This window comes from Myodes glareolus, chromosome 24, assembly GCF_982192425.1.
Source record: "Myodes glareolus chromosome 24, mMyoGla1.1, whole genome shotgun sequence".
NCBI classification, from domain to species: Eukaryota; Metazoa; Chordata; class Mammalia; order Rodentia; family Cricetidae; genus Myodes; species Myodes glareolus.
Genome location: NC_142049.1, coordinates 2991062 through 3010206, shown reverse-complemented (window position 1 = coordinate 3010206; position 19145 = coordinate 2991062). Strand labels below are relative to the sequence as shown.

At 44.2% G+C, this 19145-nt stretch overlaps 1 protein-coding gene across 1 annotated transcript in view; it reads left to right on the top strand.

Annotated features, from left to right (window-relative positions):
* The window catches only part of Ints4 (integrator complex subunit 4), a 62874-nt gene that overhangs the window by 25691 nt on the left and 18038 nt on the right, over positions 1–19145 (top strand). Inside the window, exons 9-15 of the mRNA XM_085682965.2 lie at positions 4553–4624; positions 5469–5643; positions 7170–7375; positions 10282–10424; positions 14015–14130; positions 16409–16542; positions 17934–18091. Coding sequence (XP_085539091.2) covers positions 4553–4624; positions 5469–5643; positions 7170–7375; positions 10282–10424; positions 14015–14130; positions 16409–16542; positions 17934–18091 — 1004 coding nt within the window. The remainder of the gene's footprint in view (positions 1–4552; positions 4625–5468; positions 5644–7169; positions 7376–10281; positions 10425–14014; positions 14131–16408; positions 16543–17933; positions 18092–19145) is intronic.

Genomic DNA, 19145 nt, shown 5'->3' with positions numbered 1-19145 from the left:
GCAAATGATATAACTCCCAGCACCCACACAGTGGCTCACAACTGTCTATATCTCTAGTTTCAGAGGACACCCTCTTCTGACCACCTTAAGCAAAACATCCATGCTCATAAAGTAAATTAAAGTTGGGGCTGGGGAGATGGCTCAATAGTTAAGAGCACTGGCTGTTCTTCCAGAAGCCCCAGATTCAAATCCCAGCACCCACATGGCAGCTCACAACTGTCCGTAACTCCAGTTCTGGGGGATCTGATACCTTCACACCAATGCACATAAAATAAAATTAAATAAATTATAAAAAATTAAATAATGCAAATATGTATGCACAGAAAATTTTCAGTTTAAAAAGATAAATAAAAATAAAAGTAAATTAAAATTTAAAAGTAAATCAGCATTGTTAAGTTCCGTTTTTAGTCGAGCATTGTGATTCACACTGTAACCCCAGCACCTGAGGATGAAGTGGATTGCCAGGCAGAGTTAGTTCAAGGCCAGTCTGGGCTGCACTAGCGAGTTCCAGGTTATCTTCAGGTGCGGTAAAGCCCTGCTTCAAAAAAAGAAAATAAAACAAGAAATAAAGTTACTTGAGTTTAGAAGGATAGATAACTTTGTTTTGTTTTTGAGACAGGGTTTCTCTATAGCTTTGGAGCCTGTCCTGGAACTCACCTGTAGACCAGGCTGGCCTCTAACTCACAGAGATCCACCTCCTGGGTGCTGGGATTAAAGGTGTACACCACCACTGCCCAGCAGAGAGCTAACTTTTAACATATAGTAGACATTTTGTACATTGATCTAATTTTTTGTTGTTTGGGAAATTTTGTTCATTTGTTTTGAGACGTAGTATCATTGTGTAGCCCTGGTTGGCCTGGAACTGGTTATGGCTATGTAGACCAGGCTGGCCTTGAACTCACAGAGGTTTGCACACATTTTTGCCTCCCAACTGGTTTTAAGTGTTTGGGGTTTTTTTGTTTGTTTGTTTGTTTTGGTTTTGTTTGTTTGTTTGTTTTTTAGATTTTTGTTTTGTTTTTGAGACAGGGTTTCTCTGAGTGCTATCCTGAAACTAACTTTGTAGAACTGGCTGGCCTCACACTCAAGAGACCCACCTGCCTCTGCCTCTTAAATGCTGGGATTAAAGGCATATATTACCACACTTGACCATGTTTTTTAGATTAAAAAAAAACAAAACAATTTTATGTGTATGCTTTGCCTGCATGTATATATGTGCACCATGTGTGTGTACTGTCCAAAAAAGTCAGATGAGGACATCGGATCTCCTGAAATTAGAGTTACAGATAGCTGTACGTTGGTGCTGGGAACCAAACCACAATTCTTTGCAAGAATAGCAAGTTTTTTTTTTCAACTGCTGAGCCATCTCTCCAGCCATCCTCTCTGCCCCCCTACCTCAAATTAATGTTCTATAGAGATTATCTAGTATTTTTATTAGGCAGATTCCTTACTCCTTATTAACAAGACGTTAGAATGTTTCCCGCCTCCCTTTTGGGTCCTTTTACCTGTGTTCTATTCCTTACTCCTTATTAACAAGACGTTAGAATGTTTCCCGCCTCCCTTTTGGGTCCTTTTACCTGTGTTCTATTCCTTACTCCTTATTAACAAGACGTTAGAATGTTTCCCGCCTCCCTTTGGGTCCTTTTACCTGTGTTCTATTCCTTACTCCTTATTAACAAGACTTTAGAATGTTTCCCGCCTCACTTTGGGTCCTTTTACCTGTGTTCTATTCCTTACTCCTTATTAACAAGACGTTAGAATGTTTCCCGCCTCCCTTTGGGTCCTTTTACCTGTGTTCTATTCCTTACTCCTTATTAACAAGACTTTAGAATGTTTCCCGCCTCACTTTGGGTCCTTTTACCTGTGTTCTATTCCTTACTCCTTATTAACAAGACTTTAGAATGTTTCCCGCCTCCCTTTTGGGTCCTTTTACCTGTGTTCTATTCCTTACTCCTTATTAACAAGACTTTAGAATGTTTCCCGCCTCACTTTGGGTCCTTTTACCTGTGTTCTATTCCTTACTCCTTATTAACAAGACGTTAGAATGTGTCCCGCCTCCCTTTGGGTCCTTTTACCTGTGTTCTATTCCTTACTCCTTATTAACAAGACTTTAGAATGTTTCCCGCCTCCCTTTTGGGTCCTTTTACCTGTGTTCTATTCCTTACTCCTTATTAACAAGACTTTAGAATGTTTCCCGCCTCACTTTGGGTCCTTTTACCTGTGTTCTATTCCTTACTCCTTATTAACAAGACTTTAGAATGTTTCCCGCCTCACTTTGGGTCCTTTTACCTGTGTTCTATTCCTTACTCCTTATTAACAAGACTTTAGAATGTTTCCCGCCTCACTTTGGGTCCTTTTACCTGTGTTCTATTCCTTACTCCTTATTAACAAGACTTTAGAATGTTTCCCGCCTCACTTTGGGTCCTTTTACCTGTGTTCTATTCCTTACTCCTTATTAACAAGACGTTAGAATGTTTCCCGCCTCCCTTTTGGGTCCTTTTACCTGTGTTCTATTCCTTACTCCTTATTAACAAGACTTTAGAATGTTTCCCGCCTCACTTTGGGTCCTTTTACCTGTGTTCTATTCCTTACTCCTTATTAACAAGACGTTAGAATGTTTCCCGCCTCCCTTTGGGTCCTTTTACCTGTGTTCTATTCCTTACTCCTTATTAACAAGACGTTAGAATGTTTCCCGCCTCACTTTGGGTCCTTTTACCTGTGTTCTATTCCTTACTCCTTATTAACAAGACTTTAGAATGTTTCCCGCCTCCCTTTGGGTCCTTTTACCTGTGTTCTATTCCTTACTCCTTATTAACAAGACTTTAGAATGTTTCCCGCCTCACTTTGGGTCCTTTTACCTGTGTTCTATTCCTTACTCCTTATTAACAAGACTTTAGAATGTTTCCCGCCTCACTTTGGGTCCTTTTACCTGTGTTCTATTCCTTACTCCTTATTAACAAGACGTTAGAATGTTTCCCGCCTCCCTTTTGGGTCCTTTTACCTGTGTTCTATTCCTTACTCCTTATTAACAAGACTTTAGAATGTTTCCCGCCTCACTTTGGGTCCTTTTACCTGTGTTCTATTCCTTACTCCTTATTAACAAGACTTTAGAATGTTTCCCGCCTCACTTTGGGTCCTTTTACCTGTGTTCTATTCCTTACTCCTTATTAACAAGACGTTAGAATGTTTCCCGCCTCCCTTTTGGGTCCTTTTACCTGTGTTCTATTCCTTACTCCTTATTAACAAGACGTTAGAATGTTTCCCGCCTCACTTTGGGTCCTTTTACCTGTGTTCTATTCCTTACTCCTTATTAACAAGACGTTAGAATGTTTCCCGCCTCACTTTGGGTCCTTTTACCTGTGTTCTATTCCTTACTCCTTATTAACAAGACTTTAGAATGTTTCCCGCCTCACTTTGGGTCCTTTTACCTGTGTTCTATTCCTTACTCCTTATTAACAAGACGTTAGAATGTTTCCCGCCTCCCTTTTGGGTCCTTTTACCTGTGTTCTATTCCTTACTCCTTATTAACAAGACGTTAGAATGTTTCCCGCCTCACTTTGGGTCCTTTTACCTGTGTTCTATTCCTTACTCCTTATTAACAAGACGTTAGAATGTTTCCCGCCTCCCTTTTGGGTCCTTTTACCTGTGTTCTATTCCTTACTCCTTATTAACAAGACTTTAGAATGTTTCCCGCCTCACTTTGGGTCCTTTTACCTGTGTTCTGTTCATGAAGCCCACTTCATCTCCCACATGGCGTATTCTCCTGCTTCACATGTTTGCACCGTGATCTCCTCTTCCCAGTCATGGGCATCTCTGCCCTGTACCTCATGCTACTTACTCTGTTAGTTTTGTAGCATCCTTAGGAGTCTATATGAAGTCGTCTTAATTTCTCTCGTTAGTTTTGACATCAGTGGCAGAAAACTGATACCTTTTTATTTTGTCTTCCTGTTCCTGATGATTGTAAGCATATAATTGAACGGTTGTTAATAACCTTCTCAACTATATGTGTGGATGAAAAATAGGTGTATAGGAAGGATGAATAAGAAGGAATGGAAGTTAGGCCTGCTGGGAAGTGGAAACATGAGCATCAGGAGTTCAAGACCAGCCTCAACTAGATAGTGTGCTCCAGCCTGGGCTGTACAAGACCTTGACCAAAGAGAAGGAAGGAAGAAATGGAGAAAGACAGTGAGGAAGGATGGCTAAACCAGAGGGTTCCTGGAACTTAGGCTTATATTTCAGCTCTGGAATTTGTATGTTAGTTACTTAATATTTGCATGCCCCTTCCCCATGCATAAAATAGTGGCATTTACTTCATAGTGTGCTACTGAGGATTAAATGAGTTGAGATATGTACAAAACTTTGAGGACAGTATGTAGAACTAAGTCAGAGGTCGCTTCTATTACTGTTGTTCATATTTTTAACAATATATTCCTGATTATTTAGAACCTGTAGGCATCTTTACTGTCAAGAATCATGTTACCTCTATGCATTTATTTGCAAACTTTGAATGTTAAGGTGATGGTTAGAATATACTTTGGGTTCTTTCTTTTTACAGGGTTCTATGGAGCAAGTCAGTTCTCATTTCCTGGAGCAGACTCTTGACAAGAAGCTGATGTCAGACCTAAGGGTAACTTGAACTCTTTGTTTACACTGGGTTTCTATAATCACTATCAGTGTAGATAGATGGTGAGCGGTGTTGGTTTAGTTTAGCAGTCCATGTATTTGCTGCATTAATATAGGTTACTAGATTACATTTTAATTCAAAATCACAGTAACTTGAACCAAATTACAAGCTACATCATGAATTTCATTCTGTAAAATACTTGACAAAGGTTGTGTTAAACCAAAAAGAGATAGGATTTACTTTCTGCTCCTTAGAAACTATGCAGGCCTGGTCTTATTTTGTGTGATGTGTGGTATGGTGGGACTCCTTCTTAGCAGCAGATTCCGTGGAAGATTGAGTGAAAGAACCCCTTCTCAGGGGCTGGAGAGATGGCTCAGAGGTTAAGAGCATTGCCTGTTCTTTCAAAGGTCCTGAGTTCAATTCCCAGCAACCACATGGTGTCTCACAACCATCGGTAATGAGGCCTAGAAGGCATACATGCAGACAGAATATTGTATACATAAAAAATAAATAAATATTTAAAAAATAAAAAGAACCCTTTCTCTGGAAGCAACCAATCCTCTCTGGAACATCTTAAGCGTTAACTGTGGTGGCCCTTTAACACAGTCTGCAAGATGAAATGCGACCTGCTGCAATGTGCGCATGCATTGCCAATGCCTTAATTTCCATTTGTAAATGCATGGCAGTTACAGAATTTTTCTTAAATATAAGGGAAAATGGCATGTTTATATGCCTCTCTCTGCTCTGAACTGTCTAGTTTCTCCAAGAGCAGTTTTGTTGCCTGCTTTCTCTCGGCTTTAGGTGCACCTTGATGTTCTTGGCAAGTAACTATTGTCATCTTCTACAGAGGAAACGCACTGCTCACGAGCGTGCCAAGGAGCTCTACAGTTCAGGAGAGTTTTCCAGCGGCAGGAAATGGGGAGATGATGCTCCCAAGGAAGAAATAGATACAGGGGCTGTGAACTTGATAGAGTCAGGAGCGTGTGGAGCCTTTGTCCACGGGCTGGAAGATGAGATGTATGGTGAGTATGGCTTTGTATTACCAGTCGTCCCCGCGTGCTTTGCTTCGTGTCAGGGGAGGGGAAGGTGATCATGGATGTGCCATCTGTCCTGCCGTGTGGCTTAGCGGTGCAGGTGCTTTCCACACGAGCTTGGAGACCTGAGCATAAAAGGTGGGAGGAGAGCTCTGACTCCATAGTCTTCCTTTCGCTCCACACATGTGCCGTGGCCCTTCTGTGTACCTCACACGTCACTCACACAGATAGAATTTATAAAGTGTATCTCTTCATTTAGCCTTTCTTTTTTCTTTTTCTTTTTTTGAGACAGGATTTCTTTGTAGCTTTGGAGCCTGTCCTGGAACTAGCTCTTATAGACCAGCCTGGCTTCAAACTCACAGAGATCCTCCTGCCTCTGCCTCCCGAGTGTTGGGATTAAAGGCTTCTTTCCGAGCTGTAGAAATTATTGAGATTCTGTATGCATAGAGCATTCAACATGATGCACGATCTATTTGTAGTAAACACTTAGTAATAAAAGTCTTATTAATAGTAATATTTAGTTACTCAGACAACAAGATTGCAATTCAGTTGTTTGTGACCACAAAATCTTTCTTCTATCTTCCTTTTACTTTTGTGAAAATTTTTGTTATATTATCTATCTACCTACCTACCTGCCTATCTCCCCACCTGTCGTCATTCATTCTGTCTAGTGGAGTCTCACTGTACAGCCCTGACTGTCCTGGAACTTGCCATATGGACAAGGCCAATCCTGAACTCACAGAGCTCTTCTTGCCTCCGCCCCTGCAGTGCTGGGATTAAAGGTCTGCACAGCCGCTCTTGTCCAGTTATTATTCCCTTTAAGGTTTTCTGGTTCCACGTATGCGTTACGATCCTGAGGTTTTCTGCAGTGATGTAGCTTCCTGCTTCCCGCTTCTCCCCCTTCAGCTCCCTTTCCTACCCCTTTCCTCCTCCCCGTCCCTTCTTCCTTCTCTCTCTTTTTGTAATTCTCAACCGCAGAACAGTTCGGTTAGAGAGGTGAGGTGTAGCTCAGTTTGCAGAATACTTCCTAGCATGTATAAGGTCTCTCCACACAGTTTGTGCTGAGACCTGTCTACATAGGAGCAGCAAGTCCCTTAACCACACACAGGATGGTGCTAGCCTGGGGTTACAGGTATGGGTCCCAGTGTTTTCTCTTCCCTCATTGACTTTGTGGCAAGTACATTAATTTTGTCATCTTTGTTCTAAGACGGTGGCAGCTGGCGTCGGTTACCTAGCACCCGGCCCTTCAGTGGTTTTCGTGTAGTCGAAACACTGAGATGAGGCCACACCGTTTAGGCAGATGTGTGACTTGATCACGTGCACATGGAGTAAGATGGGGCCTTGCTCCTTGGGACGCAGAGCCCATGTTTGTGCGTCGCTGTGATGGTGGCAGCAGAAGATGCCACAGGGAGATTCTAGAGTGAGAGGCGAGTAGAAAATTAAAGTGCGCATGCGAGGAGTCTGTGTTTATAGCTCTTAAGTAATGTTCAGTTCAATTTGCTTTCGTTTGGTAGAGGTTCGCATTGCTGCTGTGGAGGCTCTGTGCATGCTGGCTCAGTCTTCACCCTCTTTTGCTGAGAAGTGCCTTGACTTCCTAGTTGACATGTTTAATGACGAAATTGAGGAAGTGCGTCTGCAGTCCATACATACCATGAGAAAAATCTCCAACAATATCACCCTCCGAGAAGACCAGCTTGATACCGTCCTGGCCGTACTAGAGGTGAGTGTTTCTATCGGTCATTCCTTCATCAGATACCTGTGAGGCCATCCACCATTAAAACCAGGAATTGTGTTGGGCACTGATCAGTACATCAGGTGGCAAAGCTGTGCCTTTGTACCCAGCTCCTCCTAAAGTGGGGCTGGATAGTAGCAGGAAGTCTGAGTAAGCTTATTGTCATTGTTTTGTTTTTTGTTTTTTTTTTTATTTTTATTTTTGAGACAGGGTTTCTCTGTAGTTTTTGGTGCCTGTCCTGGAACTAGCTCTTGTAGACCAGGCTGGCCTCGAACTCACAGAGATCTGCCTACTTCTGCCTCCCAAGTGCTGGGATTAAAGGCGTGCGCCACCACTGCCCAGCTCCATGCCTTTGTGATTCTAAGAAGGCAAATTTATGCTGTTTGTGTTCCCTGTCATCAGAGGCCTCTGTCCTTTTTAGTTTCTTGGGTTTTTTGTTTGTTTGTTTATTTGAGACCTTGCCTTACTCTGTAGCCAGACTGATTAGAACTCACTGTGCCCTAGCTGACCTTGAACCAAAGGACATCCTCCAGCCTCCTCAGTGGTGGGATTACAGATTGAGCTATCTTGCCTGGCTTTTAGTTTTTCTGTATCATTTTCTGTTTCCACCTTGAGTCTCATGTATAATCACTCTGTGTCTTGTGCCTTTCTTTACTGCTTCACTGTGGTTTTCACTTCTGCCTGCTAAATCGCCACTGTTTACTCGCTGGGATTCGTTTATCTCCACAATGTGTGCGCTCCTCTACTCAGATCTTCCCAAGGACTTAGACATACAAACTGTTCTTCACTCTGCTGGTCCCGGCTCCCTCACATTCACTGTGGTAATGTTCTTTGCTCTGCGCCTTCCAGCTGCGCACTGCTGACATACTGCCCTACCTAGAGAAATGTGTTTCCGCATCAAGTCCTGTCAGTGGATGGGAAAGGTGTCAGAAGCAGATCCCCATTCTCCCTGAGCATAATTTTAGTCTCAGGGGTAAACAGTTTCAGATGGTGACAGATCTTCCAGAAGATAAACAGTCTAGACGTGTGGGGGATTTAAGGATACATCATCTGGTTACTCAAGCTCCGAGGAAAGAGCAGAGCAGCCTTTCCTGTGCAAACCGAGGCAGAGAGCTGCTCCTGGAACAGCCAGGGGGCAGCGGTAAGAGTTTCAGTGTTGGTGGGACTTGGTGAGAAAGCAGAGGTCGGGAGTGGATAGGCAGGGCAAGCGGCTTGTGTACACACTGAATCTCAGTCTAAGCATTATGGGAAATTGTTGAGGAATTTTGTGGAGAGAAGTTGACTGTAGACTTGCCTCTCTTTCAGCTTTCGTCATTCTTAAAGCCTTTATGGAATTTATAGCAGATACATTGTTATATCCTGTCAATCATTTGATGCATATTAAACACCAGTCCCGTATGTCTCCGCTTTAGTTTTCTTTGTTTATCATGTCTAGCAGGTTTGTCTGTTTTTTCTCTCTGATGAGATTATTAACTCTGTGAGTAGAGTCGCTAGGTGATGCCTTTTGTTATGTTCTTTTCAGGCTCCATCTGGTGACTTAGTCATAGTGAGTGTGTAGCAAATGCTTCCAGAAACAAACCTGCACAAGTTAGCCCTAAATCTGGCTATTATAAAGTGCTTAAGAAGGACACCAGTACAGCTGCCTGCTGTCAGCAGTCGATAATCACTCAATCTGGGAAACATCATCTTATGGTTAAGTTGACAGTGTTTAGAGTCGGACAGATCTGAGTCAGCTCCTTGGTCCCTCTCTTCGGTCTTTACTTTGTCTGTTGTGTGCCAGGCACTGTTGTAGGGGAGTTGTAATAGTGAGTGGAAGCCATGGTCCTGCTCTCACGAACCTTATGATTTAGTAGGAGTCGGAAATAGCAGCACAAAGGCGTAACAATTAAGTGAAATTAGTCCATAGCGTGAATGAGATGCCGTAAGAGTATATCAGGGGAATTTGTTTCTTTGGGGTTTGGGAATACAGCAGTCAGGAAAAGGATCTAAAGGAACTAGGCACCATTTTTGCAAGAATTATCCATGGTGGAAGACCATTCGAGGCAGAAGAGGAGCAATGTAGACCTGTGGTGAATGGCACATCTGTCAGTGTGCTGTGACGTGTGCTGGAGGGAAGGGGGCAGCTCATGCAGTCTTGCTGCTCATTTGTTGGTCTGCTCTGGTCACACAGACGTCCACACTGTTTTACACATGATATTATATGGCTTTGTGGCTCTTGTTCCTTTAATTATGAAACACCCACCTCATCCTAGTGGGCTTTCTTTTTTTAATTTGTTCCCCCTCCTTTAGTATGTGTGTTGGTCCTGTTAAAAGTCATGGTCTACCTGTGACTCTTCAAGTGCTGGGACTGCAGGTGTGTGAGATCAGGTTTCAGACAGGGAGGAAAAGGAAGGTTAAAGAGCAAAAGGGCCAGGCATGGTGGCTCATGGCTGGAATCCCAGTACTTAGGAAGAAGAGTCAGGAAGATCAAGAGTTCAGGGTGAACCTGGACTATATGAGACCCTGCCTCAAAACACGGAGAAGCCAGGTGAGGTAGTGCATGCCTTTAATTCCAGCACTTAGGAGGCTGAAGCAGTTGGGTCTCTGTAATTCGAGGTTAATGTGGTCTACATAACAAAGTCAAGGCCTGCCAAGACTACATAGTGAATGAGACCTTGCCTCAGTAAACAAACAAACAAACAGAAAGATAGAAAATAGAAGGCAAGGCCCCTTCTTAAGTCAGTAAAATGAGGTCTTTCCCCGGAATTTTAGTTAGCAAATTTCTAAATACTTTTTCAAATGCGCACCCTATGTGGAAAGGTAGTTGTGGACAGGGGGCTGGTAGGTGGAACCTGAGTTCGGTAGCAATCACTATTGTTAATTATTTCCTTTCTTCTTTTCTCTTCTGACAAAAGGACTCGTCCAGGGATATTAGAGAGGCCCTCCATGAACTCTTGTGCTGCACTAATGTCTCAACAAAGGAAGGCATTCATCTCGCCCTGGTGGAGCTGCTAAAGAACTTAACCAAGTATCCTACTGACAGGGACTCCATATGGAAGTAAGGACGTTTACCTCATTTGCCAAGTCCTGCATACGATAACTAACTACAACTTCATGATTAGGGGGAGCCCTCAATTTCACCTCTGTTTAGATGGTTGGTTCATCTTCTTTTATTTGGTTTTTCAAGCCCATGTTTCTCTGTGTAGCCCTGGCTGTCCTGGAACTCACTCTGTAGACCAGGCTGGCCTCAAACTCCACCTGCCTCTAATTTCTGAGTGCTGGGGTTAAAGGCATGTGCCGCCATCACCTGGCTCACTTTTCCGAACTCTTAAAAATCTGCTTCCTAAAATGAATATCCCGTATGAGGTTCCCACCCATCCATCCACCTGGTAAATATCATGTCAGGTAATGTCAGGCTTTAGGGTTGGAGAGCTGACGCCTAGGTTCCCTTTTCTGGTACACTGCCTTTGTCTGTCTGCCCAGTACTACAGCCATCAGCATTGAGCTTGGGGAGAGCTGGCACTTGACCTGCAAACAGAAAATTCTATTTGATCTACGAGTAGAAAATTTCAGTTTTTTTCTCCACCCAGTCACCTTCAGCTTTACCGGCTTCAGCCACACTATTAATACTGTTTATTAACCTCTGTCTGGAGAGTAACTGTATCGGGCTGGAGAGATGGCTTTAGTGGTGAAGAGCACTGGTTACTCTTTCTGAGGTCCTGAGTTCAATTCCCGGCAACCACACAGTGGCTCACAGCCGTCTGTAATGGGGTCTGGTGCCCTCTTCTAGCACAAAGTTGTACATGCAGATAGAGCACTCATACATTAAACAACAATTAAATAAATAAAAGTTTTTTGAAAGTAGGGAGAAAAAAGAAAAACTGCTAAGCTGGATGTGGTGGCGTCCGCCTTTAATCCCAGCAGAGGCAGGTGGATCTCTGAGCTCTAGGTGACCCTGGTCTACAGACTGAGTTTCAGGACAGTCAGGACTGCATAGAGAAACCATGTTAAGTAGGGTGTTGGAAGGTATGTGCACACAGCTCTGTTGATGTCAGTGCTGGATAGATGGTGGAGATCTTGTGCATTGCTGTGTGGTAGGCAGATGCAGGCTGTGGTGTCTCATTCTAGATTACGTTTTAAAAATTAGTTTGTTGGTTGTGTGTGTGTGTGTGTGTGTGTGTGTGTGTGCGTGCCATGGCGAGTATGTGAGGGCCAAAGAACGGCTGTGGGAGTCATTCCCTTCTTCCACCACGTGGGTTCTGGGGATTAAACCTGGATTGTCAGTGTTGTCAGTAAGTGCCTTGACCCACTGAGCTATTTCAGTGGCTGTAGATCACAGTTTTGATGTCCGCTTTTCTGTTTGTTTCCCTGTGTTTGTGCAACCCGATTAAGCTCAGTTCAGCATAGGCTGGATGCATGGTGGTCCCCAGCTCTGTTGGGAAGTGTGGGACCCAGAATGAAGGATGACCACACAGTGGAAGCTGTCATTGGGAGATATTTGTATCGAATAAGATCTGTCAGGGCTGGAGAGCTGGCCTAGCAGTTCAGAGCCTTTATGCATCGGTGTTCTTGGCTTCTGTTCCCGGCACCCATATGGTGCTCACAGCTGTCCACTCCAGTCCTCGGGCATCTGCTGCCCTCGTGTGGCCTCCAGGGTCCAAGTGGTGCATGGTCAGAACAGCCCATGCACATGAAACCATTTAAAAAATTAAAGCAGAAACAAATAAAAACAAAATTTTAAGTAAAATATAAAAATTAAAAAATATTTGTGGCCTGGCGGTTGTGACACACACCTTTAACTCAGCACTTGGGAGACAGAGGCAGGCAGATCTGAGTCCGAGGCCAGCCTGCTCTACAGAGTTACTTCCAGTTACTTCTATAGGGCTGTATAGAAAGTCCTTATCTTAAAATTCCAAAAGAAAAAAAGAAATATGCCGAAACACTTTCTGTTTTTTGTTTGTTTTGTTTTTTTAAACAAATGGTCCCTAAAGCTTTTTTTGTTTTTAGGGAATTTTTTTTTTAATGTATGTGAGGGTTTTGTCTACACATGTATTTATGTATCCCATGTATCCCTGGTGTCAGAAAAGAGTGTCAGATCTCCTGGAACTGGAGTTACAGATGGTTGTAAGCTTCATTGTGGGTGCTGATAGTCAAAGCCAGGTCCTCTGAGAGAAGAGATGCTCTAACCAGCCCTGGTCCTGGTGTTTCCTCTCTTCTGCCAGTCTGTCTGCTCCTGGTCTCTGAATCCTGTCGTGTGTGTGTGTGTGTGTGTGTGTGTGTGTGTGTGAGAGAGAGAGAGAGAGAGAGAGAGAGAGAGAGAGAGAGACAGACAGACAGACAGACAGACAGACAGACAGACAGTGAGTCAGTGTTGGGTATCTTCCTCAGTGTTGCGTCCACTTTATGTAAAATTTTAGAATTCTTTTATGTATTGATGTTTTGCCTCCATACCATGTGCCTGGCTGGTGCTCTTAGAGGCCAGAAGAGGTCCTTAAAATTCCTGGAACTGGAAGGTGCCCTGTGGGTGCTGGACTCAAACCCTGAGCTGTCTGGAAGAGCAGCCAGTACTTTTAACCACTGAGCCATCTCTCTGACCCCCTTCACTTTATTTTTTTCTGACAGGGTCTCTTACAGAATCTGGAACTTGTTACCTGAATTCTCTGGCCAGCAAGTTCTCAGGGATCAGCCTGATTCAGTCTGCTAAGTGCTGGGATTGCAGGCACAGACTGCTCAGTTTGTTCTTGTTATTGTGTGGTGGGTGCTCAAGGCATCCGTCCAGGCTGCGTGCCAAGCTCTCTACCACCTCTTCAGCCCCTCTTTGTAATTCACTGTAGCCAAACTGTTAGCAGTTCTAATGCAAAACTTATTAAAAATAATAAAAACACACAGTTGCCTCATGTTTAGTTTTATACAGTTTGGAAAAGCCCGTCCCTTTCACTATAATAGGTTTTTTTTTTTTTTTTTTTTTTTACCGGGTTCTTACTAATGACACTCTTAAATACTTTGCATTTTTTCTTATTTAAACCCTGCTTTATGAACAGCCTGCCCAAGGCTCTATAGTTTCAGGACATCCCCTAGGATATAGCAGTTACATTATTTTGACTTCAAGTTAAAAATCAAAAAACAAAAAACCTGGCTCAAAACATCTTAAACAATAAATCTAATCTTTACATAGCAATCCATGATACATGAGCTTCAGGACTGACCATCTTGTCAGGGTGAGAGTCCTGGTTGATGAGTTCACTTGGCTTTCTCCCTCACAGTTGTCAGACGGTTGCTTCATAAGCCAGCCTCTGTGTGCTTCTGTGTGTGGTTAGGAAGTCAGCACTGACAGCTCCCCGCAGACTTCTCACCTTGCCCCAGTGACCAGAATGGAGCTACCTGACTGCTAGTGGGCCAGATGCTGGGCAATGGGTGGGTTGAGCCGATAGTGGACAGCCCTGGGGCTGGACGGTCTTTCTCCTAGCATCTTACCGTTGTCCTGGTACCCGAGGAGTCAGTTTTCTTGGCAGGAAAGCCGGCAGAACTGCTGCTGTTTAAAAAGCTCTGCATGTGAGCTTCTCTGGTCCGTAAACGCCATTTCTAGAGGAGCCAGCTGAGTTCCTGAGCTCCTGGGTGACGTGCTGATGTTGTCCCTGTTTGTTTCAGGTGCTTGAAGTTCCTGGGAAGCCGGCACCCGACCCTTGTGCTTCCTTTGGTGCCAGAGCTCTTGAGCACCCACCCGTTTTTTGACACAGCCGAGCCGGACATGGATGACCCGGCGTGTATCCTCTTTGCTCGGCTCAGATCTGAATTGTACTTGTAGTGCCAGAGGGGTTCCGCTGGCCTTTCTCAGCTTTCGTTGCTTTCATCTTTGCCTTTATTTACCCCTTCTCACGTTTCACATATTCATTATATATTTTGTACATTTTATCACTAATTTGCCACACAGCCCTGGGAGAGGATTTTTATCTTCGTTGTTGTTAGATGATTTTGTTATTTTATTTTATTTCTTTATTTCTTTTAGTTTTTCAAGACACGATTTCTCTATTTAGTCTTGGCTGTCCTGGAATTCGATTGGCAGATCAGGCTGGCCTCATCAGAGTGGCTTGAAGTGTGTGCCAGGCTTTTTCTTTTGGGTCAGCAGCCAGCTCCCAAATCATGACACAGAGGCTTATTATTAGTATGGATTCTCGGCCTGGCTTAGGTTTGTTTCTGGCTAATTTTTTTTTAACTTAAATTAACCTATTTCCAGGGCTGGAGAGATGGCTCAGCAGTTAAGAGCACTGGCTGCTCTTCCAGAGGTCCTGAGTTCAATTCCCAGCACCCACATGGAGGTTCACAATCATCTATAATGAAATCTGATGCCCTCTTCTGGTGTGCAGGCATCCATGCAGATAGAACACTGTATACACAATAAATAAATACATTTTTTTTTAAAAATTAACCTGTTTCTCTTTATCTCCCTTTACTCTCTTTCTGTCTGCCTTACTTCCCTCTGTCCCTGTGACTGGCTGGCGGCTGCTGGGCCTCTGCCTGGGCCGATTCCTCATTCTCTCTTCCTCCTTCTTGTTCCTCCTCCAAGCCTTGTTTTCTCCTCCCATTTATTCTCTCTGCCTGCCAGCCCTGCGTGACCTCTCCTGCCTAGCTATTGACTGTTCAGCTTTTTATTAGACCAATCAGGTGCCTTATGCAGACAAGGTGAAACAAATGGAACTCTTCTTTTCATAATTAAACACACATCCTCACATCGTGAAACAAATGCAGTATAGAAAGTGTAACACATAGTAAAGGTGATCTCCACAGCAGGAGTGTGCCACCGCTGACCCTTGAAAAAATTTAAGTTTTGTTATTATTTTTAGGTTTATTCATTTCTATGTGCATTGGTGTTTTTGTTTGCATATAGACCTGTGTGAGGGTGTCAGAAGCCCTGGAACCAGAGTTACAGAGAGGCAAGAGCAGCCATGTAGGTCTGGGAATTGAACCAGGTCCTCTGGAAGAGCAACCAGGGCTCTTAACTGCTCAGCCTTCTTTCTCTCCAGCCCCCAAGAAACTGAGTTACTGAAAGTAACTCAAAAAAATCAGATTTGAGACTGGAGAGATGGCTCAGAGGTTGAGGGCACTGGCTGCTCACGCTTGTTTGTGACTCCAGTTACAGAGAATCTGGCAGCCTCGCAGAGACATGCAGGCAAAACAAATTCAGTGCACATAAAAATAAATAAATCTTTATATATATATATGGCAATTTGCCTGTTTAAAATAATGAGATATACCCCAGCTGTTGAGGCACATACCTGTGAAGTGATGTAGGACGTTGCCGTGAGGCAAGCCACATCGTGAAGCTCTACAGGTCTGCCCCTAAAGCTTAAATGTCTGATTCTACAGCCTGTGTAATCCGCTGTTTCTTGAGCCATGCTTCGTTTGGCCCGAGGGAGGCGCTATTCTCAGCTAGGCTGCATGCTCACTACGCTTGTAGTTCCAAGGTCAGTGGGTTTTGATTTCCTCGTGTAGCATGATGTGGACTTGGATTGTTTTCTAGTAATGGGAGTGTGTTTACCCCAGTACATCCTCACTCTCCCTAGGCTCCTTCTGCTTCATATGCAGACCCGGATCCTCCATGAGTTTTCGGGATCCTTATTGGAACATAGGACACACTGAAACTAGTGAGAACAGGGGACCATTGCATTCTCCCTTAAGTCTGCTTGCTTTCGCCGTCTATTGGGGTTTGGTGTATTTGTTTAGATAGGCATCAGAAACCTCACTTTGGCCTTGAGCCTGGTGTCTGCCTCGACTTCCTGAGTTCAGGTATTACCTGAGATCACAGGCACGCCCAAGTACGTTGTGTGGTTCTGAGGATTGAACCCAGGGCTTCTTGCCTGTTAGGCAGGCACTCTACCTACTGGGTCGTATCTCCAGCCCTGAACTGCAAATCAAAATTGTTTTGATTTTTGGGAAATTGTGGGTCCGTCATGGGAACTTGGCAGTGGGACGTGAGGCGGCAGGTTGTGTATGGCAAGCCTTAACTCTTTATTTTCTAACTCACCCAACCCACTCACGCACCAGACATTGCAGTTTTAGTTCTCATCTTCAATGCTGCCAAAACCTGCCCGACCATGCCGGCGCTGTTCTCCGACCACACCTTCAGGCACTACGCCTACCTGAGAGACAGCCTCTCTCACCTCGTTCCTGCCTTGAGGGTAAGCTGAAAGTATTCCGCTTGGTGGATTTTCGGTGCCCATGGTGGTTAAATAGCAGGCTGTGTGGTCTCCGAAAATTCATCCGTCCACCCGTTCTCTTTTTACCTTGGACTTTCTTCCTGTGCTTTAAACAGTTTTTGAGATGATCTCTGTCGTCTAGGCTTGGCTCAAACTTGCAATCTTTCTTTCTTTCTTTTTTCAGGACAGGGTTTCTCTGTGTAACAGCCCTAGCTGTCCTGGAACTTCTTGCTCTGTAGACCAGGCTGGCCTCGAACTCACAGAGACCCGCCTGCCTCGGCCTCCCGAGTGCCACCCCTGCCCGGCAGTCTTGCTGTCCTTTTCCCTCCCTCTTCCTGTACTAGGGTTCTAGGCGTGTTCTGCCACGCAGGACCTCCTGTGCCTGTGCTTCTCTGTTCACATCCTCCAACCATGTCCCCTCCCCGCTTCCTCCTTTACTCACTTCTCTTCCCCTCCTTCGCTTCTCTCTCTCTGCTGAGCATGCAATTAAAGATACCTTCCTATCAATGTATATTAGTGTCCCTGAGTTTTTAGTTACATAATGTTAGGCAAAAAAAAAAAGAATATATTTTAAACTGGAGTAAACTTATAATACTTATTTATTTTTTACATTTATGTAATTTGTGTGTGTGTGCAGAGCGCACACATGCTGGGCATGCGTGTGGAGAAGCCAGCTACTTAGTGAGAATCAGTTCTCTCCAGTGTCTCTGTATGTGGGTAGTCAAAAGACGTTTTGGAAGTTGCATCTCTTCTACCATGTCAGGAACAAGCTGCAGACCTCAGACTTGACGGTCGGTTTCTTTAGTTGCTGAGCCTTCTCACTGGCCCTCCATCTCTTTCTTAAATCTTAGAAGTTACTACTTCTAACAGGAATTACAATTACCTTCCTATAAAACATTTTATAGCATGCTTCATAAGCTGATTTGGGAATAAGTCATCACACTTCCATGAAATGAAACACAAGTCTTAAAAATAAATGTAACACACAGATTAACTTTTAGTTCTATTCCTAAGCTCAGCAACAGAAATATGATACAATCCCTTTTCCTACTATGGTATTGGATAGGCTGGGTTAGCATTCTCATTTATATTTGTGCTTGCCTTCCTAGTCTTTTGCCTTGTGTTCTTCCCCTCCTGTCCCTCCCTCCATCTCTCCTCTCAGCCTCTGGGTGTGTGTGTGTGTGTGTGTGTGTGTGTGTGTGTGTATGTTGGCCATCCCATAAGCCGACCGCAGGATTTGCTGATACTGTGTGTGTGTGTGTGTGCGCGCGTGTGCATGCGTGCATGCGTGTGTGTGTGTGTGTGTGTGTGTGTGGCCGTCCCATAAGCGGACCGCAGGATTTGCTGATAACTGCTGCCACACTATTTTTTAGTTACCAGGGAGAAAACTGGTGTCATCGGCCGTCTCTCCTGCCATCGCCCCCCATGAAGACCCTTCCCAGCAGTTCCTGCAGCAGAGCCTTGATAGGGTGTACAGTGTTCAGCACCTAGACCCTCAGGGGGCCCAGGAACTGCTGGAGTTCACCATCAGGTGAGCCGCTTTGTCTCTTCCTCTGACAGCTAGCATTTCTGTTGTGCTCAGCCTGGTGGCTGTGAATGCATTGTTATCCAGATTCTCTGAGTGCTGGCCGTTACTCTTGGGTGGTTTTGAGATTTTATTTATACTTGGGTTAGATTGTAGTTGTTTGTTTATTTTTTATTTTTAGTATGTTTGTATTCATGAATCAAAGAGTAGAGCACATAGAAGTAGTTACAAAGAACTTACACCTTTAATACCGGCACTTGGGAGGAAGAGACAGGCGGATATAGCGAGTTCTAGGACAGCCAGGGCTACACAGAAACCCTGCCTCAAAAAAACAAAGAAGAAAAAAAAAAGGAATGAAAAAAGCAGTTAAAAAGCAAGTATTTTAAACTTTTATTTCTTGTTAGGTGAGTAACAGAAATGCAGAGAAGCAATGGTTTGATGAGGCAGGAGTTTCACCCTCCCTTAGGCCTGCAGGGCTCCAGGCTCACTTTCCCTGCTGCCCTCTGCCCCATGTCTTCCCTGGCCTGGCAGTCCACTCTCCTTTCTCTTCTGCTTTTGCCTGTGAGAGAGGAAAGGGCAAGAAAAGGGCTTCATTCTGTTTCGCTTATTTTGAAAGGTAAGGTCCCAGAAGGTGCTTTAGTGTTCTGTGTTGACTGGAATATAAGTCATGTGGTTACATCTAGCATTGGCGAGTCCGGATGAGTAATTTTATCCTAGGTGACTATATCAGGGTAATAATGGCGCTATTAGGAAGGTACTGGGGAATACCCGATACGCTCTGCTGGACCACATGAACCGTATAGTCAAAGGTACTTACTGTCTGACAAACCTTTCACAGCGAGTCTGCTGACCCTTCTGTGCACTGTGGGCGGTCATGATTGGGAGCCAGGGCTCCACTGCTCTTGGTAGCTCTTGTGAAGTGAGCCTCAGCACTGTGTTCTCTTCCATGAGTGTTTAGTTTTGGAGGCCGCTAAAAGAGGCTGCTGGCCCTGAGCCCAGGAAAATAAGCTGATTCCTGACTCATTCCCATCTAATTAAGCATTTAGGGCTTGTCCTTGAC